This window comes from Mobula hypostoma, chromosome 22 (assembly GCF_963921235.1).
Source record: "Mobula hypostoma chromosome 22, sMobHyp1.1, whole genome shotgun sequence".
NCBI lineage: Eukaryota > Metazoa > Chordata > Chondrichthyes > Myliobatiformes > Myliobatidae > Mobula > Mobula hypostoma.
In genome coordinates this window covers 33,669,111-33,681,377 of record NC_086118.1, presented here as the reverse complement: position 1 = coordinate 33,681,377, position 12,267 = coordinate 33,669,111, and the positions used below count along the sequence as shown (strand labels likewise).

The 12,267-nt window shown below is 42.1% G+C and overlaps 1 protein-coding gene across 1 annotated transcript in view; it reads left to right on the top strand.

The window, feature by feature from the left end:
* The window catches only part of engase (endo-beta-N-acetylglucosaminidase), a 74,815-nt gene extending 65,121 nt beyond the window's left edge, over window positions 1-9,694 (top strand). The window contains exon 14 of the mRNA XM_063074404.1: window positions 4,358-9,694. Within this exon, the coding sequence (XP_062930474.1) occupies window positions 4,358-4,753 (396 nt within the window). The 3' untranslated portion in view covers window positions 4,754-9,694. The remainder of the gene's footprint in view (window positions 1-4,357) is intronic.
* The last annotated feature ends 2,573 nt before the right edge of the window (window positions 9,695-12,267 follow it).

Sequence of the window (12,267 nt, the reverse complement as noted above, 5' to 3'; positions counted from 1 at the left end):
CGTCCACTGCCTGTTAGCTAGCTTCAGACAATTGCATATTTTATTAAAATAGACTCCATAATCCTTTGTGTGTTTTGGATCTTAATGAGCTTCTGGAGAAGGACAATTTTATTGCTCTACCTGCTGTTTCACAAGTTGTATCCAATAATCTCTTTTGTCAGAAGAGACAATTCCTCTATTTATTCTAAGTCCCTCATGAATCTGACACCTGTTATTGTATCTTCTGTCCCCCTTCTGTCTTTTCTGCAGATCACAGGTTCTTTAATCTTGGCTCATGACTTCCCTTTCCTGGTATTATCCTAGTAAACACAATTCTCTCTCTAAGACTAGGACAGACTTGACAAATTGTGGAACTTAGATAAGACAGGACACCATATCAGAATATCTTAACCAGTGATTTGCTAAAGTTTAGATTGTAAATAGAGAAGAGAAGGGAGTAAAGAACTTGAGGCTGATTCAAAGTTCAAAACAAATTTGTTATGAAAATATGTATATGTCATCATATGCTACCCTGAGATTCATTTTATTGCAGGCATTCATAGTAGAACAAAGAGTTACAATAGAATCAATGAAAATCTATACACAAAGACTGACAAATAACCAACGTGCAAAAAGACAAACCGTGCAAATACAAGAAAAATGATAATATAGATATTACTGAGAATACTGGTTGGATCTGTTCAAGATTGCACTGGTGAACCATGGCGACATGTTACAGGCAGCTTACAGAACTTCTAAATGTACTTCTGAATTACTCTCACTGCAAACTGCAGTCTGTAATTTTCCTTTAAGCAACACTATTTTGAACTGTCATAATGAACTCTTGATTCCACGGTCTTCTGAGGGACTCGGCAGATTCAACTCTCAGGCACGCAGGTTTGGCGTCTTTAAGTGGACGAAGTACACTGCCATGGCCAAAAGTGGGGGAGGAGAGGACGACTCAACGCCAGGCCAAAATGCCAAGGAATTAAACTCCCTCTATCCGGCATCTTGTTGGCAAATGTAGAGGATTGCTTTGAGTAAGCCCATAGGCCATAAGACAAAGGAGTAGAATTAGACCATTTGGCCCTTCAAGTTTGCTCTACCATTTAATAATCATGGTTGATCCTCTTTTTCTTAAAAGTAGACTGGGCTGGTTCAAGGACTCATCAGAGGATCTGAATGAATACACTATAGTTGTCATGGACTCTGTAAAAAGTTGAGATGAGTGTATCCTCACAAAATCATTCAAAGTCTTCCCTAACCAGATGCCCTGGATGAACCTTGAGATCTACAAACTGCTGAGGGTCAGATCAGTGGAACTGAGGTCTGGTGACCAAGTTAAATACAAGAGGTCCAGTATGATCACTGGAAAGCCATCTTGCATGCTCAACAGCTGTGTCAGGGCTCCTACAAAGTGAAACCAACTGATATAGGTGACAAGGCTTTGATCGCAGATGAGCTCAATGTCTTTTAGGAATCAGAATTGGATTTAATATGACTGGCATATAGTGCAAAAAAAATGTACTGAGGTAGTGCTCCTGTTCAATGTCCATTCAGAAATCGGATGGCAGAGGGAAAGAAGCTGTTCCTGAGTTACTGAGTGTGTGCCTTCAGGCTCCTGTACCTCCTCCCCTGATGATAGCAATGAGAAGAGAGTATGTCCTGGGTGACGAGGGTCTTTAATGATGGATGCTGCCTTTTTGAGTCATCGCTCCTTGAACGTGTCCTGGGTGCATGGAGGCTAGTGCCCATGATGGAGCTGACTGAGTTCACAACTTTCTGTAGTTTCTTTTGATCCTGCACAATAGCTCCCATCCCACTATACCAGATGGTGGTGCACCCAGTTAGAATGCTCTCCACAGTACATCTGTAGAAATTTGTGAATGCCTTTGGTGACATACCGATTTTCCTCAAACTCCTCGTGAAATATAGCTGCTGTCATGCCTCCTTTGCTACTGCATCGATATGTTGGGCGCAGGATAGACCCTTAGAGACGTTGACACCCAGGAACTTGAAATTGCTCACTCTTTCGACTTCTGACCCTCCATAAGGACTAGTGTGTGTTCCCTCATCTTGCCTTTCCTGAAGTCCATGATCATTTCTTTGAGTGTAAGGTTGTTGCTGCGACACCACTCAACCAGCTGATATATCTGGCTCCTGTACGCCTTCTCGTCACCATCTGAAATTCTGCCAACAATAGTTGTGTTGTTAGCAAACTTATAGATGGCATTTGAGCTCTGCCTAGCCACAGTCATGAGCGTAGAGAGAGTAGAGCAGTGAACTAAGCACTCATCTTTGAGGTGTGCTGGTGTTGATTGTCAGCAAGGTGGGGATGTTATTTCCAATCCTCACAGACTCTGGTCTTCCAGTGAGGAAGTCAAGGATCCAGTTGTAGAGGGAGGTACAAAGACCCGGGTTTTGAAACTTTTCGATAACGACTGTAGGAATGATTCTGTTAAATGCCGAGCTGTAATCAATAAACAGCATCCTGACTTAAGTATTAGTGTTGCTCAGGTTACCCAAGGCCACGTGAAGAGTCAATGACATTGCATCTGCTGTATGTAGACCTATTGTGGTATTAGGCAAGTTGTAGTGGGTCTAGATCCTTGCTGAGACAAACTCCCACAGCCCTCGATACCCCATGATTTCAGTCTCTGAGGCAGACATGAGAATATCCTTGAGGAGGGAAAACTCACAGAAGGCATCTGGCCCAGACGGGGTACCTGGCCAAGTATTAAAGACCTGTGCTGATCAAATGGCTGGAATGTTCACTGACACCTTTAAATTCTCACTTCAACAGTCTGATGTACCCACCTGCTTCAAGCAGGCTTCAATTATACTGCTGCCTAAGAAGAACCTGGTAATCTGCCTCAAATACTATCATCCAGAAGCACTTATATCCACTGTGATGAAGTACTTTGAGAGGTTGGTGATGAAACATAACAACTCCTGCCTGAGAAATGACTTGAATCCTCTTCAGTTTGCCTACTGTCACAACAGGTCAACAGCTGATGCAATTTCACTTAATCCGAGATCATCTGGACAGCGAAGATGCATACATCAGGATGCTCTTCATTGACTACAACTTGGCATTCAATACTATTGCCCCTTCGAAACTAATCAATAAGCTTCAAGTCCTAGGCCTCAATACCCCCTTGGGCAACTGGATCCTTGATTTCCCACTTGCAGACCTTAGTCGGTTCAGATTGGCAGCAACATTTCCTCCACAATCACCATCAGCATAGGTGCATCTTCACCCCCTGCTCTGCTCGCTTTATTCTTTTGATTGTGAGGTTAAGCACAGCTCCAGTATCGTATTTAAATTTGCTGACGACACCACTGTCATTGACTGAATCAAAGGTGGTGACGAATCAGCGTATAGGAGGGAGATCGAAAATCTGAGCAACAACGTCTCACTCAATGCCGGTAAGACCAAGGAGATGATTATAGACTTCAGGAGGAGGAAACTGGAGCTTCTTGAGCCAGTCCTCATTGGGGGATCAGGAGTGGAGAGGGTCTGCAACTTTAAACTTCTCAGTGTTATCATTTCAGAGGATCTGTACTGGGTCCAGCACGTAAATGTCATCACAAAGAAAGCAGAACAGAGCCTCTGCTTCCTTTGAAATTTGTGAAGATTTGGCATGACATCTAAAACTTTGACCAACTTCTACAGATGTGCGGTGGGAAGTATATTGACTGGTTGATCACGGCCTGGAATGGCGACACCATGTCCTGGAATGGAAAATCCTACAAAAAGTAGTGGATCCAGCCCAGTCCATCTTGGGTAAAGCCCTCCCCACATTGAGCCCATCTACAAGGAGTGCAGTTGCAGGAAAGCAGCATCCATCGTCAAAGACCCCCCACCATCCAGACCATGCTCTCTTCTTGCTGCTGCCATAAGGAAGAAGGTACAGGAGCCTCAGGACTCGCCCCACCAGGTTCAAGAACAGTTATTACCCCTCAACCATCAGACTCTTGAACCAGAGGGGATAACTTCACTCAGCTTTGCTTGTCCCATCACTGAACTGTTCCCAAAACCTATGGACTCACTTTCAAGGACACTTCACCTCCTGTTCTTGATAATTCTTGCTTATTTATTTATTGTTATTACTTCCTTTATTCCTCTCTCTTTTTGTATTTGCTCAGTTTGTGTTTTCTTTTTGCATATTGGTTGTTGTCCATCCTGTTGGTGTGGTCTTTCATTGATTCTATTGTATTTCTTGTATTTACTGTGACGGCCATCAAGAAAATGAATTTCAGGGTTGCATATGGTGACATATATATACTTAGATAATAAGTTTACTTTGATATCTTCTGTGCAGAAAATACATCGAGTAATTCAAGGTGTGTGATTAAATTATGTGTTTTTTTTAAGATTCTGGATGCTGCCGAATTAAGTGTGGAACATATTCCAGTTGAGAAGCTCACCATTTTCAATATTTTATGGAGAAAGGTACATGAAGCTGAAGGCCAGCTGTCTCTGAGTGCCACACTGCAGTGGACTTATCCTCCAAACACAGCAAGTTGCTTCAAGATATATTGTCAAGGAATAAGCCAATATCAAGACCAAAAGGTTGCTAAGTCTGAATTGATTTGTGTTGGCCGGACACGTGCAAACTTTTACCGTGTGGTGGGCCTGCGGGTTCATAATGCTCCAGTGGGTAAGGCCTGTCAGGTAGAGTTTCTAATCCAGCCAGTGAGTCGGGCAGGCTTTTTGGTGAATCAATCAGCTTGGGGAAAGTTAACACTGAACTACAAACATCCACACTGAAAAAGTGGTGTGCAGCATTTGTCTTTTGGTGGTCGATACACCATAAGCGCAGACTTGCGCTGCTTTGTATTTGCATCTGGGGCTTTTCAGCAGTCTGTCAGCCTTTATTGACGATTGTGACTGATGAAACAACTGTGTCACTTCCATGCAATTGTTACACAAGAACAGAAAGTTTGAAGTTTATTAGTTGCATTGAGACAAATATTTCTTGTTCCTGGCTATTCTGTGTTTCTGAATACTTTTTCTATTAAAATTAAGAATTCTTTCCTGAGAAAGAATGCCTTGAATAAAATATCTTTAGAATTTCTTGTATGTTACTGTTAACTTATTAAGCATGAGCTTTAGTCTTTCTGTCACATCTCTGTGGGCAACATTTTCAAGCATCAGTTCCTGAAACAGAGTGTACCTCAGTTTGTTATGGTGTTGATTATAAATCCAATGTTGCACTTTCTTGGGTCTTTCGAATTGCAATCATATAATTGTGCTCCTTACATTGTAGAAATAACACTTTAAGTCACATTTCCAGCAGTAATACTATTTGAGATCCCAAGTGAGAGGTTTTTGGGTCTATAAATCCTACAAGTTTCAAACCTCACTGGCTGTGATTTCTGAGTTGCTGGATTCTTTCAGTAAAGGCAGATCCATGAAACGGTGACTGAAAAGATTTTCTTGGCAGCAGCTTCCTCTTTGTGGCCGCTCCCATTTTATCCATTGAAAACAATCAATTAGCAAGGATTGATGCCATGGAAACACGTAGAACTTTTCCTTTAACGTGCAGTAGCTTTCCCAAGGACAAAAATTATGGTATTACTTAAATTCAGTTCCTCAATACAGTAGTCAGATCTTTTTGAATGTAGAATTTGAAAAGTTGCAGCTCAGCAGTTAGTGACTTTCATTTGTGTTTCTGAAATTTGAGACCCTTGTCTGAAGTCTCTGCAACGTGGAAGCCAGTGCACACTCAATTCTCCACTATCTTTTGGGAGTGAAAAACAGCTTGTGGATGCATTCATAGTCATTGTCATACTTTATTGATCCCTAGGGAAATTGGGGAATTCCTCTGACTTGCCAGCCTTCCATGCCATTTCATAGGGTTTGTCCTGTGGGATCAGATGTTGGCTGACTACATATGACTCATAGAGTAGATCCAAAATTCCTCAAGTTTACTGGATGGGTAAGTGGTTCTCTCCCAGACAACACAGAGTCACTAGATACTCAATTGTCTCTGTTGGATTGGGCAGGCTTCACTACTCACAAGCTTGACATTAGACTCTCAATATACTCTATTCTGAGTTCTGTTATGAAAAAAATTGTGAATATGATCAAAGCAGAAAAGTATTTGGGATGGTATTGAGAGCAGAGCCCATGCATCAGAGCCACACAGAATCTTTAGAAGGGGTGTACCACCTCAGAGCCTATCCACCTGCCTGCCCTGAGACATGTAATCAAAAACCTTGGAAAAACTTCTATAGCTGTCTGGTGGAAAGTTTATTGACTAATGGCATTATGGCCTGGTATGGGAACACCAGGGCTGGTGGTGTAGTGGCATCAGCACTGGACTTCAAGGCAGATGGTCTTGAGTTCAAACCCCGGCTACTTCCGTATCTTGCCATGAAAATCCTGTGGTCCATGAGGTCATGAAGAGTTGGACTCGACTTAAGGACTGAACAACAACAAATAGGAACACCAATACCTTTGAGTGAAAAATCCTATGAAAGCTGATAGTTTTGTCCCAGTACGTCACAGGTAAAGCCCTCCCAACCATTAAGCACATCTACATGAAACGTTGCTGTACAAAAGCAGCATCCATCGTCAAAGATCCTCACTGCCCTGGCCATGCATTTTTCTCACTTGCTGCCATCAGGTAGAAGGTACAGGTGCCTCACACCACCAAGTTCAGGAACAGTTACTACCCCTCAACCATCAGGCTTTTCAACAAAAGTGGATAGCTGCACTCATTCTACTTCAGGTGTTCCCACAGCCAATGATCTCACTTTAAGGCAAACACGAGAAAATCTGCAGAGGCTGGAAATCCAAGCATCACACACAAAATGCTGGTGAACGCAGCAGGCCAGGCAGCATCTCTAGGAGGAGGTACAGTTGACGTTCCGGGCCGAGACCCTTCGTCAGGACTTACAGTCGATGTTTCGGGCCGAGACCCTTCATTCTGATTAAGGGTTTTGGCCCGAAACGTCGACTGTACTTCTTCCTATAGATGCTGCCTGGTCTGCTGCGTTCCACCAGCATTTTGTGTGTGTTGCTTGCATCTCACTTTAAGGACTCTTTATCTTGTTATTTCATGCTCTTGTTATTTATTTCTATTTGTTTATATTTGTATTTGTGCAATTTGTCATCTTCTATGCTTTTGCTCTTTCATTAATCCTGTTTATGGTTACTGTTCAATTGATCTGCTGACTATGCCCACAGGAAAATTAATCTCTCAGGGTTGTATGTGGTGACATGTATGTACTCTGATAATAAACTTACTTGGAAGTTTGGAAGGAAGACATCCTTGTTCCTGACCAAATGGCTGCATTAGGAAGACTGTTTCCTGTTATTTCCTGACAGCTGGGCACACACAGATTACCTGCTGGCTCTCAGGGTAAAATGATGGAATTGTGGCTGTAGGGGAACAAATGGTAAAAATCAAAAGACAGCTCTGTGCAACACAATCAACAAATTCAGCTGAGAGGTGAGTGGCAGGAGAGCCTCATCCGCAAAGTGTGTGAGGAAAGAAGAGTTCAACCTTAGTTGGGACTTTACTTGCTCAGAGAACAGTAGGTCCATGGAAGAAGTTAACAGTCTGTAGAGTGAGGGCTGATTCAATTTGTCTGTTGATAGTGCTGCTATGCTTCCTGTTTAGGGTTTGCATTGAGCCAGAAGTAGGTACCAAATAATGTGTGAGAAACAGTTCCCAGAAAGGATCAAAGGAAAACTTTCCGATTATTAAATTCCTCCATGGAAAATGCAATGTAACTCAGTAGGTAAGAAATCAATAGTGTATGTTGTTGTCCCTTTTCACACCTTGAGCATTTTTTTTTGCCATTTCCTTAACACATAACCAGCACAAATGGAAAGGGGCCAACTTCCAACCTTGGATGCTTTCAAGAAAGAGATGGATAGAGCTCTTAAAGATAGCGGAATCAAAGGTTATGGGGATAAGGCAGGAACTGGGTACTGACTGTGGATGATCAGCCATGATCACAGTGAATGGCGGTGCTGGCTTGAAGGGCCAAATGGCCTACTCCTGCACCTATTGTCTATAACTGGGTTTGAACAAGGTACCATTCACCTCAAAGTCCGGTGCTGATGCCACTACGCCACCAGCCAGCTTATTAGTTTATGAGCAGTAGAGATAGGCCAGCTGCTTTTATCCTGGTCAACATGTTTCTATGCTTATGTGAAGTAGGAGGTTACTTGGGGATGAAACAAAACCAATTTCGCAGAGATCACATTCTGATAACTTTTTGTCTATTATCTTGATGGTCTGTCTCTGCACTTCTCCAGCTCCAGGATGAAGTGGAACACGGAGAAAGACATCTTCATGGGGTCCAAAATAGAAATGGCAGTCAGAGGCTGGACAGAAATCCCAGCAAGACTTAAGTGCCACTCAATTTGTGGATTAACTGAAGCTAATACCCTTTAGCAACTTGCCAGATGACGCACACTTAACCATTTCTTACTGATGGCCACTTCAGTAAGGGCAACTACTAATAGAATTCTCTAGGATGTTGCCTGGTTATTTTTGTCACTGAGTAATTAGCCTGATGTTGTATTTTTATTTTCTCTGTTCTTTTTCTCCTTTTCAGTTAAATTCACTGACTTCCCAGCTGGAGTTTCAAGATCACAAGAGGTGTTATATATTTAGGAGTTAATTTTTCCTGCATTAGAGTGGATACTGCAGACAGCAATACATCAGGGTTGCATGTTCATCCATCTTCCATACATGCAGAGCAGGAGGTCAAAACTTAGATGAGAGCCCCAACATATCTGCTTCTTCCTCTTTCATCTTCCATCCCTGGAACCAGTCTTACTGTTGACTCAACATATTCCAAAGACGTGTGCTTCTGACCTCTTGAGTTTTGCTCCAACTGAACACAATGGTAAAAATTTTTCCTCTCAAACTTTCAAGCTATCAAGTTGCACTCCAACAGGCTGGCATTGTTAGCCTGGTGTAAGCAGCTGGCAGGCAAAGCACACCTTGTTCAGTTGGTCTGTGCAATTGATCAATTTTTTGTGATCTTTAAAGGTTGAGGCACGTTAATACACCCAACTCTGGCTAAAATGGAGGCAAGTTGAATTAGGGTTGAATCTCTTTAGACTGTGCAAACAAAGAGGTCATGCATATAGGAAGGGAAAGCGAAGGGCCGGGTGATTTTTAGATGGAAACATCGTTCCTGCTATTTATAAATGTAATTACTATCTCCAACTTCCAGAAAAAAGAACACCACATAATTTCACTGGATACAATACTCCTTCCTTCTGACTTGACCAGAGGAATTACAGACAACACCAGTGTTATAAGTCAGCAGTCTACTTCAGTGTTTCCATAGTCTGGTTAATAATGAGCAGCTAATTTTACTTTGGCGTTACTCAAATAACAGCTTTAACATTGTGTAATCTTAAAATTTCTGCATCTTGGTATTTCTGTAAGCAATTTTATTCTGTAAAGTGTCAGTTTTACAAAGCAGCAGGTGTAGCAATCTATTAAAATGATTACTTTAAAAATACAATATTTATTCCTCTGTTCCATACTTTCTTTTCCAAGGCTGGCAGATGAAATGCTATTCCAGCCATTGAACATTAACCTCTGTAAAACAGCTCCCTCTCTTGGATTGTTCTGTAATTGCAGAATTCATTTACCCTTGTTTGGCAGAACTACTAGTCTGCAGTTGTGGTGAGGTCAGGAAGGGAAGGGCAATCGACAGAAGAAAGTTATTTTAATTTTGGAGTGCTTTGAATTTCATTCTGCAACGAGCTTGTATTGACTGGATTTTCACACATTCAGTTGCCTGATATCAGTTTCTATACAAAATTCAAATGTTGAAGAAAAAGCTTTTTATTTTCTCTTCAAATACCATCAGATACCAGAATCCTAACAAATGATTAAACAACAATCAGGTTACTCATGAAAATACTGCACTGTACATTCATTTTGCCCACTGAATACACAATTTGTTGAATCATATGCGTCTTTATATGAAATAAATGACTGGTAATTGAATTGACTTTATTTCATACATCCTTCACATACATGAGGAGTAAAAATCTTTACATTACATCTCCATCTAAATGTGCAATGTGCAATCTTAGTAATTTATAATAAATAGAATAGTCAATGTAATATAGAATACACTCAAATCAGCGTGAGTTAATCAGTCTGATGGCCTGGTGGGAGAAGCTACTCTGGAGCCTGTTGGTCCTGGCTTTTATGCTGCGGTACTGTTTCTCGGATGGTAGCAGCTGGAATAGATTGTGGTTGTGGTGACTCGGGTCCCCAATGATCCTATGGGCCCTTTTAACACACCTGTCCTTGTAAATGTCCTGAATCATGGGAAGTTCACAACCACTGATGCGCTGGGCTGTCCGCACCACTCTCTGCAGAGTCCTGCGATTAAGGGAGGTACAGTTTCCATACCAGGCAGTGATACAGCCAGTCAGGATGCTCTCAATTCTGCCCCTGTAGAAAGTTCTTAGGATTCAGGGGTCCATACCAAACTTCCTCAACCGTCTGAGGTGAAAGAGGCTGTGTTATGCCTTTTTCACCACACAGACCACGTGAGATCCTCGGTGATGTGGATGCCGAGGTACTTAAAGCTGTTTACCCTGTCAACCCCAGATCCGTTGATGTCAATAAAGGTTAACCTGTCTCCATTCTTCCTGTAATCCACAACCAGCTTCTTTGTTTTTGTGACATTGAGGGAGATGTTGTTTTCTTGACACCACTATGTCAGCGAGCCTTCCCTCTAGGCCACCTCATTATTGTTTGAGATGAGGCCAAATCAATGTAGTGTCGTTGGCAAATTTAATTAGATTAGAGCTGTGGGTAGCTACCTAGTCATGGGTCTACAGGGAGTAATGGAGGGGACTTAGTACACAGCCCTGAGGGGCTCCTGTATTGAGAGTCATACGGTTGGAGGTGAAGGAGCCCACTCTTACCACCTGCTGGCAATCTGACAGGAAGTCCAGAATCCAGCTGCACAAGGCAGAGTCAAGGCCAAGGTCTCTGAGCTCCTTGTCGAGCCTGGATGGAAGTATGGTGTTGAATGCTGAACTGTAGTCCAAGAACAGCATTCTCACGTAAGCATCCTTCTTCTCCAGATGTGTAAGGACGTTATGTAGAGCAGTGGCTATTGTGTCGTCAATCATTCGGTTGTGTCGGGAGGCAAATTGTAGGCATAATGAAGGCATATAACTGCTGATTGCATGAGAATTACAGCTGCACAAATACAAACGTGAAGTTATGTAACTTCTGTTGTAGAAACAAGTATATCTACATGTCGTATGATGCCGAAGAGAATGGTGTTTTCATCTGTGCAACTCAAATAATTAAACAGTGACTTCAGACTGAAACAGGCTCTTTGGCTTCAGTGTTTCACCAGGTTTTGTGATATTACATGTTGCCTTCCTCCTCTGTTCATTTAACCTGCATTTCCATCTGTTAACTGCCTTATATTAATCTGGCTTACGTTACCCATGTCCTCCAAACTCTCTGAGGTCATATGTGGCAGGGTTTCCCAACCTTTTTTATAGACCAATATCATTAAGCAAGGCGTTCATAGATCCCTGGTGGGGAATCTCTGATCTGTGGTAACTATAGAATGTAGAACAGAAATCGGTCTGTCCACTGGCAGTGCATGTCCCGACCATGATGTCAGTCAGGGGTTCAGGACTTTCTTACGCCATGGACCAATACTGTTAAGCAACGGGCTGGGAACTCCTGGTAAACTAATCTCATCTGCCAGCACATGGTCTATATCCCTCAATTCCCAGCCTGTTCAGGTCTTTCAAATATTGTTATCATATCTGTTTCAACCACTTTCCCTAACTGCATATTCCTGGTATTTACCAGCTAGTACATTTTGCCTCTCCTCGCCTAAAAGGGAATCCCAGTCAATGTAACATAGGACAGGAATGAACAAGCTTGTGATGTCCAATATGACCATGATGCTAAATTCAACTGATCTCTTCTGCAGGCACATAGTCTATGTCCCTCTAATAGTCTTGTGTGCATATGGCTGTCCAAAATCCTCTTAAATGCTATTCTATTATTGTTTCCAGCATTTTCCCTGTAGCCCATTCCAGACATCCACCACTCTCTGTGTAAAAAAAAACCTACCCCTCACATCTCCTATGAACTTACCCCTTTCTCACCTTAAATGCACGCTTTCTTGTATTAGATGTTTCAAATTAAATTTCAAGGTAAAACTTACTTCAACTCTCGGGTGGGGGCGTGAAGATGCCAGCTATCTATTCTATCTATGCCTCTCAGAACCTTATAAATTTTTATCAAATCT